The sequence below is a fragment of the Chaetodon auriga genome, chromosome 1 (genome assembly GCF_051107435.1).
Source record: "Chaetodon auriga isolate fChaAug3 chromosome 1, fChaAug3.hap1, whole genome shotgun sequence".
Taxonomy (NCBI): domain Eukaryota; kingdom Metazoa; phylum Chordata; class Actinopteri; order Chaetodontiformes; family Chaetodontidae; genus Chaetodon; species Chaetodon auriga.
Genome location: NC_135074.1, coordinates 12693240 through 12711923, shown reverse-complemented (window position 1 = coordinate 12711923; position 18684 = coordinate 12693240). Strand labels below are relative to the sequence as shown.

General features: G+C 44.7%; 1 protein-coding gene across 1 annotated transcript in view; it reads left to right on the top strand.

Annotated features, from left to right (window-relative positions):
* The window catches only part of LOC143338039 (semaphorin-4B-like), a 56573-nt gene that overhangs the window by 25106 nt on the left and 12783 nt on the right, over positions 1–18684 (top strand). Inside the window, exons 3-8 of the mRNA XM_076758184.1 lie at positions 12769–12929; positions 13296–13358; positions 14001–14099; positions 16026–16137; positions 16623–16739; positions 17105–17262. Of these exons, the coding sequence (XP_076614299.1) occupies positions 12769–12929; positions 13296–13358; positions 14001–14099; positions 16026–16137; positions 16623–16739; positions 17105–17262 (710 nt within the window). The remainder of the gene's footprint in view (positions 1–12768; positions 12930–13295; positions 13359–14000; positions 14100–16025; positions 16138–16622; positions 16740–17104; positions 17263–18684) is intronic.

The window sequence follows — 18684 nt, the reverse complement described above, 5'->3', positions numbered from 1 at the left end:
TTATTTTTTATTCTTCCAAAACCCAAATAAGCGCGAACATGCAAAGAATGGATTAAACCGTGTGTTTATCTGCTCTGATGTGAGCTGCAAACATTAGCACCCAGCTAGCTTACTAGCCGCAGCGGTAACCTAGCCCAGCATGAGGTCCAAGCACAGTGGCATGTTATACTAAATTATTTGGTGGAGTTACAGGTTATGTTTTTGATAAGCTGCATTCATGACTAGTGCATCTACTGTATAACATTTGTCCACTGCGTTGGAGCTGGATGCTACTATGTGAGAGTACAGGCTAATGTTAGCAGTTTACACCAAACTCAGCCAAACTCTTCATTTGAGATACTGTTCACTTCCGCCCACACATTGGTTTGTCCTCATCCAAAAGCCTTTTCTCTTTTCTTCAAAGTAAAAAACATACTTTTTTCAAAATCTGACTTGTTTTACTCATCCAAGTATGTAAGCCAAGCAGCCAAAACACATACCTGCGCAGACCTTGAAAAATAAAGTCATCCAGACATGGTTTTGTCAACCAACTCATGAAGTTAACGTTTGCTTAATTAGCTCGCCAGCTACAGCTGAGGAATCTGCTTCAACTGTTGAGAAACAATTGACTATTGCGCGCTGCAGATGAGCCTGTGTTTGTCATCTTCTGTCTAAAAGCAAATTTACTGAGAGTTTCGAGAGGCTTCCACTGTTATCACCCTAACAGGAGGTATAGCAACAGTATCAGAGTTATTTTGTGAATTCCAAACAAAATAACATCACTTGGGTCAATGGTGCACAAAAACAGCAAAACACAGCTGCAACAAATGTGTAGGGAAGCAGCGTTTGCAGCAGTATGTTAACACAGACAGACATGACAGAGACCACAAGTGACTGCAGGCCCAGATGCACTCGTGCCAGCGTGAAGACGGCTGCAGTACAAACACCACTCCTCACAGAATTCACTGTGCGTGTTGTTTTTTCCACCCTGAGCCTCCACAGAACAATGGGCTGAAATGTGCATGGCATAACGTGACTCCTCAGAGTTACTCACGTGCAGCAATTTGAGGCGAGTATTTTGGTGCACATGTCTTCCGATTTTGCACCTTGAAAAGCTCTCCCAAGCTCCCCCCCACGCCCTGACTAATTGACCTTTTGGTATTGTCCTGCTGAATGCAACAAATATAAACTTAATGTCTCTCCTGGCAAATGCTCTGATTGAGTGGGAGACCTTTTTGCACCTGACTTCATCATTGCATGTAATTACTTCACACTAGACACTGCAGCACTCGTCGTATTATGATAACTGTGGATTAAGCTTTTATCATGTAAAAACATGGTGCACAATTTGTTCGGCTAACAGCTTTTTGGCAATTGATTGATACATAATGGGAGCTTATGACAAATGAGGGAAAAGAGAAAACAGGTTGCTGTTTAGATGCGACTCACAGGAGAAATTGCCTGCTTTTTCAAGGAAGTGTCGCTAAACAATTATTTTTCAACATCGTGTGTCGTAGCTGTTGGAAAAGGACGGTTGAACATCAAGTTAATTCTTAAAATTAGCTCCCTGGCTCATGTATTTTTGTCCTGCCCTCGCCTCTGTTTTTACACTGCTCATACGGGCGAATATGCCCATCCAGCAGAAAGCAAAGTACAGGCTTATGTGGATGTCGGGCTGCGTTGGCTCCTGTAAACACTACCTGTCTGAATCTGAAGTTCCTCCCTCCGAAAATAACAATCTGATGCTTGTTTTCTTCTCTCCTCAGCCAACTCACTGAGGCGTAATGCTGTAATTCACGTGCACCATCTCAAACTGGCATCGCTTATACCCAAGAACAACCTTTCACATACTTGAGCCAATTTAATCCATTTAGTTCTTTGAGAAACAAGTTAAATGGCTCAAGGCTGGTTCCCAGCAACTGAGTGTTTTGCAAACCACTGATGCCCCGCCTCTTCGCTTTGCTCCACTCGCCATTCATAATCTAAATTTCATGTATTTTGACACCAGCAGTGAGTGATTGGGATTCTTTCAACTGGAGAGCATGAGTAGTGGTGTCAGACAACATGCTTTTGAGCAGATAATGTGGTGTAGAAAATCTTATTTAGACGCCACTGACACTGATTGTAACTTATTCATTTAGAGCACGGCTTTGCATAAACAGGGTGTGCAGCATCACTGACATGCTAAACGTTTGTGTATAAACTAGCCTCAATTCAACCTGCACCATTCAGGCAAAACATGTAAAGCAGGTCACCCCTTTAAACCTCCATTCTGGTTTGTGTACTTGGTAAGAAAAGGGGGACCCAGGCTGTTTTCTTGAGAGAGGACCCTTGCCTCAACGTGGCCTTTTCCCTGTAGAGGAGTCCCTTCTCTTTTTGTGCTCCTTCTCTCTCCTCCTGCTCCTTCCCTCTCTCCTAATGAGCAGGCTAATCTCTCATGTGTAGTGAGTGGAGGTTTTTGTGGTCGCTGCAGTGGGAGGGCTTGTCTGTTTTTCATTATGGCTCTTGTGCAGAGAGACAGCACAAAGGATCATGGGACTCGAAGCAGTAAGCATCGACTAAGCATGCTGCATGTATCGCTGTTGGTTATCTGAAACTTCTCAGGCAGGATGTTACTGTCTTTCTCCAGAGATGCACTGAGGAGATGATTTATTTTTCCTCATTTGTTTTTCTTTCACTTGGAACAAGAAGAAGAAATTCAAGTTCTGCACGTAATAAGAGCGGTTTACATGAACGAGCTGGTTAGGGCAGATAGCAACAACCTTGATTTTATTTTTTGTTTTCATAGCCTCCGCCTTCAATGCATGACCTGTGTTTCACGCCACCCTGAATCTGGTTCCTCTTAAAGCAACAGCTCATCATTTTTGGGAATTATGATTATTTACTGTCTTGCTGAGAGTTGGAGGAGATGATCAATATCACTCTCATGGCTGTCCGTTAGATATGAAACATCAGCTGGTTAGTTTAGCTTAGCTTAGCATAAAGACTAGAAACAGCAGGGGAAAACAGCTAGCCTCACTCCATCTAAAGGTCACAAGGTCCGCCAACTGGCACCTGTTATGTTCACTGACATGTTATATTTTGTGAGTTTTGTCTGTATGCAGATGTGAAAAAAATCTATATATTAATATTGTTTCTTTTGCTAACAGGGTAATATCAAGCATGTCATCAAACACTTGGGCTGAATTACTTGTGTTCCAATCTGGGGTTTATATCTTCCTGAAAAGTCTGGGGTTAGATGCAGCATAACCTTTTTGAGTATCCTTGAGTGTCTTCATTTGAATCTTGTGTTTAATGACTATATGCTCCCTCTCCTCATCGTCACAAGTTGGCATCCAGAGCCTGTCAGTTTCTGCTCTTTACACAAGGTTTGTATGTATTTCTGTGTGTGTATAACATTCAGATCAGAAGGCAACATTTCCACTTTGACACAGGCTTCTTGTAGAGAAGCAAATCAAAACGCCCCTTTAAGCCTCGCTACCAAGAAAGCTGTGCGTGCCGAGTGTACACAGTGTCCTTTCACGTTTACGTTTGGTTTATGTTCAGCGAATATTGTGCGCTTTCTCTCATGCATGCTAATCCAGTGACCTTGGCAGTGTGCGGATCGCAGTGCAGAAACAGAGGAGGGGCAGCGAGAGGGGGGTCAGGCCAAATACTCATGACATGCTCCGATGCCCACCTAAAACCCGGCAAGGACACGCCCACCGATCCTGAAAGAAAAGCGGTCTGTGGCTTCCAGCAGAGGTGGCACTCACAAGTGCCTGCATATAACGCCATAACAGCCGCAACAATGGAGCATAATTACAGCACATCAACTCCGTCTGTTTCAGACGTTTTAATGGCTTCATCGCCTGCACGCTCCAGGGAATGTACAGAAAAGTTCAGTCTTTGCAGATTTCGATCAGGAACATTTGATTTGAAGAAAATGGCAAGCAGCGAGAAATAACGGCGGAGCTGTTAATTAAGATGGACAGAGAGGAATGTGAGGTTAAAGAGAGACATTAGGTGTTTTTTGGCTCGCTGGGGTACAGAGCAGATTTGTCCAAAACAAGAAGTGGTTTGCCTCATCACAATTAACAGCAGAGACTTTCATAGTTTCACAGTTACTGTGACACACGTAAAAAAAACCAACATGTTTTATGATGACTGAATTTTGCTTTTCATTGAGTAATGAAACCTGTAGGAGTTGTATGGCCTGGCTGTAAATCACTCTGGACAACTTTTATGACACAAAGACGAGTGCTGTAAGTCACACGTCCAGCTGTCCACATCAGTGTCAAAAAAGCACTTTCTTTTGTAGAATAAACACTGTTTTTATCACAGTGAGCTTTGATGCCGCTCTCATTGGAAGATATCCTCAGACTTTCCCATCTCAATGAAGTGTAAATGCATTCAGGATGGGCTGAAACCCGACTGCTTAAACCTCCAGAGGTTGAAAAGGTGTAAATGTGTCATTCTGTCCAAGACAAAATGTAATCCTTCCTCCTCACACAGTGTAACTATGTCAGTAAGCCAGTTTTCTCAACACGTCCATAGTTTCTTCCATCCTTGTGGATACACTGTGTGTGTGTGTGTGTGTGTAGTTGTAAAACTGTGTATAGTAACAAGCTCCAAACAGGCTTTTCCCCTCTTAAGTGTTGTGTCCTATGGATTCTGCTGATGTAGAATAGAACACAATGGCACATTCGGCTCTCATCCATATCATCTTGTTATCATGTGAGACTGCAGTTTAACATTTCAAAACTCTGAAAAGGGTCATTTTCTTTGCAGACGTAATGCTGCACCCAGTAGAATTACAAGCTGGCTAATTATTGTGGTGAGTGACGACAATGATCTGTCAATTTGTACAACCCAACATATTTCAATATTGATATGCATTATGAAAAATAAAACAAAAATCTTTTTATGCCCGTCAAGTTTATCACTCCCACATACCACCTTTATCTAAAAACAGCTACTAAAAACAAGCATGTGCTCTGGAAACACTTGAGGTTTTACATTTGAGTTGAGGCAGAGCTTAAACGGTTAAAAGCAGGCGTCTCGTGTATCTTTCATTAAAAGTCAGAACTTTCCTGATCCAGTTCCAGCATGTTAATATGCTCCACATGCCTCTTTCCGACTTGTGGGTGTATATGAAAACAGGGTGAGGTGTGTGTGTCCGTGACATCTGGCTGAATACATATTATATAGATTGAACTAATGGATTCTGTCATTCTGTCTCATTTTGTAGAAATCTCATCTCTGTTTTTTTGGTTCATCAGTAAAAACAGCTGACAGTCTCATGGATCCATGAGAGGAAGCGTCATCCTTATCGATACGAATGACGTCTGCTGACGGAGAGATGGAGTCGGATCATTTTTAAACTATGTCAGGACAGAATAATCCTTGTGATCCAAAGTCTGGGAGCTAAAGCAGCAGGTGTGGAGATCCTGAGCTCACCAGGCTCCTGATAGCAGCATGACGACAGGAAGTAAATATGACAGTCAAGAGGTGTGTGTGTGTGTGTGTGTGTGTGTGTGTGTGTGTGTGTGTGTGTAAGAAAAGCTATTAGCAAAGAGTGTAAACCCATTGCACTTGACCACTTCTCATCCACAGTTACTTTGTGGTGGATGAGCAGGAGACTCAGTTTCGACTCCAGCCTGCTCTTTTCATCGAGGGCCTCTCCAGAGACATTCTCACACTCATGCACGCACACACACACAGGCAGGGTAGAGGGTTGTGTGTGCATGCTGTGGTAGCACTTAACGACCTTCAACACATGTCAGTCCAAACGGAGTGCACTTAGTAAGCTGCACAAAGCTCCACTGGTGCCTTAAAAATCGACAAGTGTGCATGCTAGAAAATGGCAGAAGAGATGTATCGAAGTGTACTTTGATGGGATTCAAGCTGTAGCCGAAACCATCTGCAAGCATGTCCCGGCCAGCTGGACTGGATGTGTGCAGTGCCAACACAAATGACATTTTTTTTCTCTTTAAGTCCAGTTGGCTGAGCCATGGATCTCGTGTCATTCATTAAGCCAGTCTTTCTTGCCTGTGTTTCTTCTGCGTGTGCGAGGATGTGAGTAACGACCAAAATAAAGAAAGGGTTTGAAGGTGGATTAGGACCTGCAACGCCAGAAGCTGCTCAATACCTTATTTAATGTACAGTCCTTCAGGTTTCAGTCCTGGTTGATTTTGACCCCTCGGGTTATGGGTGGCAACAACTGCAGGTTAAAATAAGTGTAGAAAATGGCCATTTTCTTGTTGTGTGGATGATTTCTGATGAACAGTCACTGTGAGTGCTAACCTCATTGGCAGACGCATTGCATTCAGTGTGATGTTGAGATTGCATTAGCAGTCACTTTAGTACAGCTTTTATAATGGCCGCGCTGCATCATTTCCTGTGAATCCCTCCTAAGTGTGAATGCATTTTGAATCTGGTGCAGCAACGGTGGCACCAGCCATTAATGCAGGCTGCTATATAGACAGAATGTAAATTCTTGAACGACTATTGCAGGAAATGGGAAGGAAAGCCGAACAAAAGTTAGCTGATTTTTCTTTTCTATCTGGTGAAAATTTGCATTTTTCTGAGCATCAGTCCCATTTGACCACAAAACTAACAGCGAGCTGGTCGATGATCTGCATGCGTCAGATTTCAGTGACATCCTCAGTGTCTTGCCTTGAGAGAAAGACTGAGGGAGAGACTGAAGTAGAGCACGCCACACATGACAAGCACAGACACGTCTGTTTTGAATTGTGTGTGAGAGGAAATTATACCAACTATCTGTCTGCCTCTCTCTGTGTTTCAGTCTGCGTCTGAATAACTCCCTTGGATACCACATAGAGTGTGTGTGTGTATGTGTGTGTGTGTGTGTGTGTGTGTGTGTGTGTCTCACCGAGCTAATATCCAGGATTTTACAAGCTTTCAGCTGTGATAGACCATTGCGCTCCATCGCTCTGCTGCTTTGAGTGTTGGTTGGGTACGTGCCAATCTAGAGTGCATCAGGATGACACCTAAGAGCCAGTAATTACAGAGCGGAGCATCATGTCTGTGTCAGCCCCTTGTTCCCTGCTTTTAGAGGTATGCAGTGTTTTATGCACTGACCTCATCCTTGTACTCGTGTGTCGACGAGATGGTTTTTTTTTTTCTTCAGAGGATGAAGGCAGCGGCTTTTAGTATTTCAGGGCTTTTTCAGTACACACGTCTGTCGGACATTTCCAGCTCTCATTTCATGGCCTTCTGTTGTTGCCCTGATTCTGAGCCTGCACATGTAACCATGTGGCACCATTAACACCTCTTTGCTGCATAATCCGCACACACAGCAAACACTGGACGTACACACCATCAGGCTCTGGCTATTATCTGCAAGGTGCAGCCATCTCTCCACATACACACACACACACACGCACACACACAAACACAATATGCTGCGTATACACACATTATTGCAGCGAAGCCACACCATCACTCCCAGTGATTACAAACTGCACACGTGTGAGCCTCCCCGCCAGGCCTTACAGATACTGTAGGTGTCAACACTCTCCCTGAGACTGATTCAGTGCTGTCAGCTTTTATTTCCAGTCCAGGAAAGTGTGATTTTCTCTGCCCCAATTTCTCTCTGTCTTTGTCTCTAGCAGGTTTTGCAGGGTTTTTACTCACTCTGCACTCATTTGCAATTTTTTTTTCCAGTCATGTTGAAATGGAGAGACAACATGTGAAGTCTGTTTCAAGTTTGCCCCCCCCCGCTCCTCCAGCCCAGCCTGCCTCCTCATCAGAGGTCTGTCCTCTCACTGTGCAGACAAACAGTGTGTCTTTGCCGACCAGGCCGACAGCGGCAGCACAGTGCCGGGCTGCTCTTGGTTGCTAGTAGTCACCGACTAATAAATAACCATCACTTTGCCCGAATATCAGGAGGAGCAGCGCCGCGATGACCTTGAAGTGACTTCTGTCGGCTTCTGTCAGGGAGCTCCAGCGCCGCTGTCACGTCCATTGTCAAATCATGTCAAACAGGGAGCCTTGAAGCTGTGCGCTGTTGTGTGGCTTTGGCTGGCAGAGGGCAGAGATGGATAGTTTATTTATTTTATTTATTTTATTTTTGACGAACTTGTGTCTTGCATGTAAGATGAGCAGAGCTTGGTGTGAGATGAATATGAGCTGGGCTTCACTCTCCTCTCCTTTGGGTTTTCTCTGCCCAGCTGCAAGTGAACCCCTTTGTCCCCATTGCCCCCTTGCCTTGTGACTTGGCTCATGCTGCTTTAGTAAATCTGGGCCATGTTTACAGTCGGGGCTTTTGGGAGTGTCTTGGCAGGCGAATGCCTACCAAGCAGCCAATCAATCGCCCCACCCTTAGAGTACTATTAAACCCTAGAAAAATAGGTTGATCCCGCTCCATTTTCTATGAAATATGATGCCTGCCAAAGTGCCGGCATGTATTTTATTACTCAGCGACACTGCGTCTGCACACTGGCACCCTCTGATGATATCTTACCTCAGTGGTGAGTAAGCAAACAGCACACATGCTCAGCTGTGATGTTAGTGAAGCGATTCAGAGGCACGCTAGTCTTAATTTGATGTCACTGTGCTTTTTTTGGAGGTGCGAGCTGTCAACACTGATGGAGGGGGAAAAAGGTATTTTAATCTTAAAGCCAAAAATATGAGATTGGGAGATATTAAAAATATTTATTTAATATTATGATTCATAAGCATTTCCCCTCAAGAGCACTCATCTAACATATACACACCCATTACAGCCACTTTGCATTTGTTTCACAGTCTATGTACAGCACAGCGTTCTGTGAAATACGCTTGTTTGCTCTCTGCTGAACTTTAGATGAGAAGATTGGTACCAATCTCATGTGTATAGATTAAATATGAAGCTCTGGCCAGTAGCCAGCTAGCCTAGCTTAGCAGAAAGATAAGAAATGGAGAAACAACTAGCCAGGTTCCGTCCAAACATAGTAGAAATCACATACCAACACCTTTAAAGCTGACAAATTAAGTCTAAAAACAACAAATCGTGGTTTTACTGCGGCAAAAAAACAGTGAGTCTCCCAGCTGAGCCAGTGCATGGTGCACATATCACAGTATTCACAGTGAAACATTGTATTATCAGTAATGCAGCTGACATTAATACTAACATCTATAGGCAGGAAATATTACATAATTTGCACATGGAAGAAAATTCCAATAATCAACATTTTAGACCCTTTTTCAGGGCACAGTTGCACAACTTTGTCTTCATGTACCTCCATTTTAATTCAAGAAGTTTGTGGCTGTTGCTTGTGTGTGCACAGAGTCAGTCTGATTCTCTCACTGTAAAACAAACGCTCCTGTGATCACAGAGCAGCTGCTCTCTGAAATCCTCTGTGATATGACTAGTTGCTGCTATCTTTACCTCCATTGATTCAAAAAAAGAACATCACAGTGAATGAATGCTATGAATATGCTGCCAAAATTAAATCTCACCTAATTGCTGAGAGGTTATTATGTGCCGGTGGAGAGAAGGTAGTCAGATCCTGAATATTGTTCGCTTGTGATGCAGACTCACAAACTGTCCTCAGTCCTCATCTTTTGAACTATACCTCTGCGCTCCAGCTTGGACCCTATTTCTTTTGCAGCCTATGATACTAACTAATTCAGCATGTTAGCACCGGCAATAAAGCAGCCATGTTGATGGTAGGTGTGATGTGATGAGCATTAGCAGAGGTTGAGGGCCCGGCTTGGTGACAGCCAGCTGATTAAACAGGAGGGTGATGAATGGACCTGGAGCCTGGCTGTGAAATGGCCTGCAGATGCCCGGCATTCTGCCGCATGCATGTCAGAACACACAACCGATCCTCTGCATCGGGGAAAAAAAAAAGAAATCCTCTTTCCCAAAGAACCGACTCCTGTAGATGAACAAGAGGCAGAAGCCTTGAGTGTCAGTCTGAAATCGCCGCATCTTGACACAGCGCTGTTCGTCACTGCTTGACCTTCCGCTCTTATCAAAAATCCATCTCAGAGTGCTTTGAGAATAACATTTTCCTCCCCTCCGTCTGCATGTTTCTCCATAGGTCAAAGTCTCAATCCAATCTTCCTGGTTACCACAACTCCCACTCAGTACCCCGACCCCCCCCCCCCCCCCCCCCCCCGCTAAGTAGCCCCAGACTGCTCTCCGAGTAAAAGTTTCATGAGTGTGCTCTCCTCTGCTCGTTATTCCATTGTCTGTCTAAGAGGATGTCACTGTGATTTATGTCAGAGAGTTTTAATATGCCGAGGGTAGGCTGTTTTTGGTTCCAGTGAATGGCCAAAACTCAGGGGAGCCGTGACAGTCAAGCTATGATACGTCCCCCTGTTGAGAGGAGAGACGGCACTCCTTTGTCTGCCAACGGTGGGGTCCGCTGGGACTGAGCAGAGCTCTCTTTATGAGCATTTAGAACATTTTTAACAGACTTAATTCACCTTGAAATAAAACCAGTTTTCCTTCCTCTGAATGGGTCAGTCAGCACAGGAAAATTATTATCTCTTTTTTTGCAAAGATGACAATATGAAGTCTTTTCAATTCTCTATCCCGTCCCTGGATTTTAATGACAGGCCCCTCTCTTCATTGACTCCAGATGTCACAACGTTTTAAACAGACTGAGGGCTGTTGATCTGGAAAAGGGCCTCAGATTTGATTTTGGACAAGATGTGGCTTGTGCAGCTGGCTTTCACTCCCATAAGGGGAAGACGATCATCTGCCAAAGTGCCTCGAGTGTTAGATGAACCATTTGTTTGCGAGCACATTGAAAAGTTTAAGTCGTGGGTTGTAAACATTTATTGCTGTTTACTGGCTCCATTGGCATTATGGTCCAGTGCACCACCTGCAGTGTTGGAGATAAACGTATTGCTGGTGTCTTTTTCTAACTGTCAGAAGTGTCTACATTTGAATTCAGTTTGCTGGTTATATGCGAGGAAAAAGGCTGTAAACGGTTTTAACTGCAGCAAATATTAGTGTTGACGACTCCAGATACGAGGCAGTAATCTTATTTGGATAAGCAAATGGTTGTGCGTGACCCCCAGCGCTTTGCCTTGGGGAGCACATGGAGTGTGTTTTAATATGTTTGGAATGGGAGGCAAGAGATAAACATTTACAAAGATGGCCAAAAAACTGCAAAGGGTAAGAAGTATGTAAGCAACGGATGCACAAATATTTGATTGCATGTATCCCATGTCTTTGTGGACCTCCAGGAGATTCTTGGTGTTGTTGATAGATATCAAGTGATAACACCCACCCACCCAGATACACGCAGACCCCAGTTCAGCTCTTGTTTCCGTAAGGATCACAATCCTTAAGGTCTTGAATGACCCACTTTTCATGACTTCCTGGACGTTCTCTTGCCATTTTTATTGGGTGGTTTGAGCTGTTGATCACACAGTAAGTCAAGCTGAAAGGTGCCTGACTGTCAGACTCATTGCTTCTTACAAAACTGGATGCAAAAATCAATCCAAGCCTCTCCAGACTGCGCTTTCACGGTGGCAGGCAGTAAAAGCTGCTGCTGGTGACACTGTAGAGGATCTCAAGTTGTTTTTTGCAACGCCAAAGGAAATGCTATAAAAGGAGCAATGTGTACATTAAATCTATGCCTCATTGCGAGAACTATTTGAGGCTGCAGGGAAGGGAGCGATGGGGGGGGGGCTCATTTGACTTACGGTCCACTGCTAAAGAGATCCACTTGAAGCAGGTTGGTGAGCGGCAGAATGAAAGAGATTTAGATTGGTGTTGAGTGGAAGAGGCTGCTGTCAGCACAGAGAGAGCGGGCCAGCACAGGACAGCGTGGACGTGGCTCGCTGGCGTGCATGTGACACGTTCTCATGGAGCTACAGGAGCTGCTGGCAGAATCAGAGAGGACAGTCTCCTCCAGGAGCACGGACATGATGCTCAGTCAGAGTTTCCCCCTTTGTGTCATAAATGGATTTGACTGAAGCCCAGCACTCTGTGTTGAACTGTAGTTGGATGGAATGTGATGTCTGTCCACTTGTTCTTGTTTCCTCAAAGATTTGTCGCTCTCTGTGAAGCCTCAGCAGAAATCCTCGGATTTCTTTGGAGAGCTCTGTGATCGTACATTTGTGTTTGGCCAGTAACCCGAGCCAGTTTGAATAGCTGATTGTCAAATTAGCCCAACAAATCAGGCTGTAGACTGACATAAGCTGTAGTTAGTTCCCATTGGTTCTCATATCTGTGCACTGGGCGATCTCTCAGCAGTAGCACACAGTTACTTGCTGCATGTGACTGCTCACCTTGGGCCACGGTGGACCGATTCACCTCAGCTTCACCTTCAAAATAAAGTGCTCTTTTTCTTCGTCACCACCTCATGCAGCTTGGAAGTTGCTCAATTTGTTTTTCTCGTTACCATTTGTAGCATGTACACTTACTTTCTGGTTAGCAATGACTAAATACACGCATGTGATGCGTCACGAAACAAATCATTTTGTCAGGCATTAAAGCATTAAAACGTTTTTATTTCTGATCATGAGATGAAAGCTGGAAACCCTTTTGAAGCCCTTCAGCACTCCTCAACATGCATTTTAAATCCCAGCACTGTGATATGGAAATCATTAATTGTTTTTCTCCCCGCAGAAGGCAAAGGCTCTGTCTTCACAGCTTGAAAGTATTGTGAGCGTTGTAAATTGGGACCTATTTATATTCTTGTGATCGCATTTGTGTGTTCTTGTGCTTCCAGCATCAGGACATGTTCTGTACCAGTCTGTTCCTCTCTGCTCTGTCCTGCTATGTGATGATAATCTCTAGTGTGTGTGTGTGTGTGTGTGTGTGTGTGTGTTTTATCCCAGATGCAAAGGAGAGGTCGGCCAAGAGATTCTCTGTGGACGGCGTCTTCAATTACACCTCTTTGCTGCTCAGCCAGGAGGACGACATGCTGTACGTCGGAGCCAGGGAGGCGCTGTTCGCCCTCAGCCTCTCGGACATCAGCAAGACCAAGCTGCAGAAGAACGTGAGTGTGTCCAAATGCCAAGTGGATTAGCAGAGGCAAAGCTGCGATGCAGAAATGGGCTGGCAGATAATTAGCTCTTTCCATAATCATGGCTATAAATGGCGCTTCGAGACTCATTTCTGTAATAGTTTTATCTGGGTTAATCATGTGGTTTGTAACTGCAAATAAGTTACATATAGCAAATAAATGATACGTTTCCAGCTACTCCACATGCTACTTGCTCCATCATAAGACCTCATGTGTGTTCCTTTCCATACCCCACACCAGGTCTTTGTGTAGGTTTTGATATTAAAGAAGCTCCCCGTAGAATCGGCACACTTCACTGCATTTCACCAGACTTATTCAGAGTTTCTGTTTCATCTTCAGCTGACGTGGGGCACTCCCGCTGGAAAAAGAGAGGAATGCAGCTTCAAAGGGAAGAACCTGGAGGTGAGCGGCACCTTTTACCACTCCAGCAAAATAATGAAAATACCCCGGGAAAACAGCTCCATAATGACAGTATGAAAAGCGTGAATTTCCTTGCGCGGGGCGTGTGCTCGTTCCTCGCGGCCCTCCCTGAGTCGCTTCACCGGCGTGGTGAGGAGATAAAATGAGCATTGAGTTCTTGTGTTGACAAACCTTTACACCGGTTACAAATAGATTCATCAAGTGTGCAGGCGCGCCAGGGAATTGCTCTTTTTTTGTGCACTGCTTCTTTCTCTCTCTGTCTGTCTGTTACCTTGTTGTCATGCCAGCTGTTGTGTCCCTAGGCGACAAACCTTGGTAATCTTTGTACTGCAGTGTGCAGAGTTGTACACAACTCTGGTCTGTGTGTTACAGAGAGCCCACCAGGTAAATGCTGTGTGACGCTGGGAGGTTTTCCCCCAGCAGCTACAGAGGAAAGGGAACATTTTTATGTGTCTAACGGTTTCTATCGAGCCGTTTCTGAAGTATTTGTGGGTTGTGATTATGAGCTCCAGTATTTCAGGTGCAGACTTGAAGGACCTCTCAAGATAAAAACCCAGTCAGCTGCAAAGATCTCTTGTGGATTCGTAGACCTCACACTTGCTTCTCCGTTTGTTCCCCATCCAGACTGATTGCTTCAATTACATCAAAATTCTCCTGCGGCTGAACAGCACTCACCTCTACGTGTGTGGCACCTATGCCTTCAGTCCCATTTGCGCCTACATAGTAAGTGATGACCTCTCAGTCCACTCAAGGCTGGATTGTTATTTCTCTCTGCTTCTCTCTCTAGCACAGCTGTTGAATTTTGATGCATTTCTTTGGTGTTCTTGAGGAATCGAGCTCTTTCATCCACCATGTCAGTATTGGATCTGTTGTTATCCGAGCGTAACCAAATGCTGCTGAGGCACTTTAGCCAGACAAGTCAACAGGGGGCTACACGAGGCGTGTGGTTTCCAGCGAGAGGGAAGCGCTAGATCTGTTATCTAGCGGAGGAAGAAATCTGGAGTGATGGTAACCGGCAGCAGGATGACATTGATTTCAGCGATTGGGGGAGGGGGGGTGGGGTCGAGCTTGGCGACAGCTCGGCTCTTTAAGCTGTAGCATAACACACACACATACACACACCCCTCTTGACGTCAGAGTAAAAGAAAAACATGGGGCGTCTCAGACTGAAGATGACTTGGCAGGACTTTAGGTCCTGAACTGGGACTCCAGCTCCAAGTCTGGGTGAACACTTGTCATGTTGACAGAGTCCAGAGTGTGTGTGTGTGTGTGTGTGTGTGTGTGTGTGTGTGTGTGTGTGTGTGTGTGTGTGTGTGTGTGTGTGTTTGTGTGTGTGTGTCATCCAGTCCATTCCTACCGTCCAGCCGCTCTCAGAGATGCATAATATTAACATTAATAAATGCTTTATTTTTATAGCCGTTCTCAAAACAGTTGCAGAGGTTTTTACGGCCAGTGTAACAGGACACTGAAGCCAGGAAGATACACTAAACACTAAACAATTAAATGATGGACATGAATTCAAATAAGCCTCCAATATAACAACAACTCCTAATGATGAAGCATGGGAAGATTTCCCAGGCAGCGGAGGCTGGAGCTGCCTGTGCTGTTATTTTTAAATGGAACGAGTTATTAGTGTGGCCGCTCACTGACCACACGTTTTTCTGAATACAATACTCACATTCCCATATCATGTACATTTAATGCTTTGTTGTTGACTATGATTACTCCTCATTAGTACCAAGTCCCTGCTGTTTCAATGTACATATGCACATGTCAGTTTAGTGTTGATACAGACGTGAAGAGATCTGAATCTGTGTTATCTCATTTTTCTAAGCCCCATAATATTAAATACTAAACTTGAAAGTTGAAGTGACTGCTTGAAAACTCAAAGAAAATAATTTGCTATAAGTTTGATGAATTAATAATAAATTCAGTGTTTAAGTTGAGTATCAAGCGAAAAGACCAATTGTGAGAGTTTGCTGCTTTTCTTTGTTTTCTATCAGTGCAAATCAGATATCTTTAGGTTTTGGACATTTGGTCAGAAGACGCCACGTACGCCTGCCATAAAGCATCACGATGATGTCCACTGTTAGGCCCTGCCTGCCTGTCAGGCCTTGCCTGCCTGCCTGTCAGCACCAGCACCTTTAAAAGTCCCTGCTCACTGTTTCTAACAAAGGCTTTCTGGTAAAAAGGCCCAACCCTGAGATTACTCAAGTAATGTCACTTTTCCTCAGGCTTGACGAAGCTCCTCCAGTGCCAAAGAAGACATTATACAACTGTTACACAACTGTTTTCAGAGGCTGCAAATTGACCTGTATACCTACTGTAGTGCTGCCTGACACACACACACACACACACACACACACACACACACACACACATATATGTGTCTGTTGTTGACTCAGAGCAAACTACAGTAGCTGTGTCCATAGCCTTTGACGTGCAGTATCCTAAAGCTTCAGCTTGTCCACCAGACAGAGCTACCGTATGTTCAAAGTGACCAAACTCCCTAAAAGTCAGTTATTGACGTGAAGAAGTGGAGAGAGTGAGCTCAAGGTCGCTGAGCTCACTTTAGCTCACTCTCTACTGTAAGTAGAATTTAATTGGTCTGTGCCTGAGGGACATTTGCTGTTTGTGTCTCGTCTCCAGAACACGTCAACATTCACAATGGAAAGAGATGAAGTGGGTGAGGTCGTGATGGAAGATGGGCGCAGTCGCTGCCCCTTTAATCCAGAGTACAAATCCACTGCCATCATTGTTGGTATGTAGAAATACACAGATTTCATTTTCTCCTCTCTTTGTGTTCACTTTAAACTTTTGCCGTGCAAAGACCAAGCTATTATTATGAGTGGCTTCTTTCTGGGAAGAGACTTTGAAAACAGGCTCAGCTGTTCTCCAGAGCTACTTTGATCTTAACTACCACTTTGATTCAGTAATGAGTCATGATGTGCCTGCTGATGTTGTTTGTCTGCATCAGTTCTTCTGATAAATCGCCGGACACCAGCAGACGCTGTTTGTGTTCAACTTCTTTAACGAGCAATTAGGGAATAATTGAGCTGGATATGAGTGGAAGACATGATGTGTCTAATCCCTCACTCATAATGCTCACTGAGCTACTACTGACTTCATCTATTGCAGTTAAGGAAGCTCCCAGCACATCATTTCTTAGTAGATTATTATGTTGAATTAATGCTAAATCAAAGTTCTTCATTTAAAATCATACAATCTTTGTCTGTGTTCATCCAGATGGTGAATTGTACACTGGGACTGTCAGCAACTTCCAAGGGAATGAACCAGTCATTTACAAGAGCTTGGGTCAGGGAACTGCTCTGAAGACCGAAAACTCTTTAAAATGGCTGCAAGGTAAACTCCATTTACCCCATCAGATTGGCAGACTGTGTTTTTTTTTGCCTCCATACATGTCCCATTATGTACCCAGCAGAGCAGATAAGCTCCAAAAAGTAGCGATCATTAGCGAGGCACGGCCGCCAATGCATGCAGACGGAGAGCGAGGACGAGCTCTGTCAGATTGCGGCAGCCCGGTCCTATCAGTCGCCGCACCTGCACTTCAAAACAGAGCTCTGCTGTGTGATCTGTGACTTCTTTCCAAATTTACGATGGAACAAAAGTGATGAAACGGCTGAAAAACTAGTTCCATCGGGTGGATGATAAAGGCGTAACGTGCCTCTCTAACCACGTTTCCTTTTGTGTTCTTCTATTTTTAACAGATCCCGTCTTTGTCGGGTCGGCTTTCATTGAGGAGAGTCAGCCAATAGGCAACCCTGTGGGAGACGACGACAAGATTTACTTCTTCTTTAGCGAGGCGGGAAAAGAGTTTGACTTCTTTGACAACACCATCGTGTCGAGGATTGCTCGCGTGTGCAAGGTAAGACACCTTGGGTTGGGGTGACGTCATCACGCAAAGACAGCCGTGCTAAAATAAGAGGCGCGGCGGGCTCTCCAGCTTCCTCTTCATAATCCTTAATAATCTTGATGCAGTGACCTCAAAACAAGGCGGCGCGCTCCCATGTCAAAGCGCGTTCAGTCACGTCGAAGCGTACGTCATGGCTGTGTAGACGCAGTGGAAATGTGTCACTGGTGCGTTAAAGCTTCTTCTGTTTGACTGTGCAAACATGTTTTCAACAGATTTGGTTTCCCCGTGCCTGAATCATCCTCTCCTCCTTACCACGCCGCCCTCCCTCCCTTTTCTCTGCAATGTCATCTCCCCCTCTCCTTCCATCTCCCTCACAATGTCAGCTGCACTCGTCCATCCCTCCAGCTCTTTGCCTTTCTCCGCCAGCGCTTTGAGCTTTGCAGGCATTATTAGTATTCAAGGGTGCTTCGCAGCAATATGAAATGCTTTTTCCACTCTACTGTATGGCCTGTTTTTGTTGCAGGCAAAGCATGCAGCAACTGCAGAATTCACTGGCGTCATTTCAAGCGTCGACGTCATCCCCCTCCTCCCTCTGCCAGAGTTTAGTTTGGCCGATCACCCTGAATAATCAACAACAGACTTTATCCCTTTTCACCTGTCATCAGATCAATTAAACGGCCATGAAGCTGCCTGATAAACATGCACTCAGCATCCCTCCCTGACTGATGCCTCTTGTTCATGGAGGCAGTAATGTGAGTAATCGTGGGGACAGCATGTAATCTTAAGTGACAGCTTAATGACTTAGTCCTGCTAGGCTCTGGCACTCGGTGCTGCGACACCTCTCGAAGCCGGCGGAGCACCTCCTGGGTTCTATATATGGAAATCATTGACAGAAAGGCTCCCAGACTGTGGCAACTTGCTGCAGATGAACTGTGCAATAGAGACAGAAGAATGGCTTTCTCTGCTCTGTAAAGCGCCTTTATTTCACTGGAATGCGGCAGCCCTCTTTTTCCACACTGACGTCTTTTCAGATGCTGCTCTGTGGTACTACAGTAGTGGTGCAGGTGGTTTATTCTCCAGTGCGCTGGAGAAATCAGTGTATTGAGATGATGCATAGGAATTCCACCTATTGTTCAGTTTCTACTGAAAGCAATGCTTTAGATCTAACTTGTGGTCAGACTTCAGATAGACAAATTCACCTGCTACTGCGAGCTGTCTATCTCTGGACCGTCTTAAGAAGGACAATTTTTCAGTAAATCCTTTCCAAGAAGACTTTTTTTCAAATTTCATAAACACGGCTGACCGAGCAACCGTGTCAAACCGCTCAGCCTCCTTCACTCCTGTGGAAAACGTTTGCCTTCTGCAGAATTCATTCATCATTTACAGGGAAGTTTTACTGCGAATATTCAGTACAAAAAAATAGTGTGTTGTGAC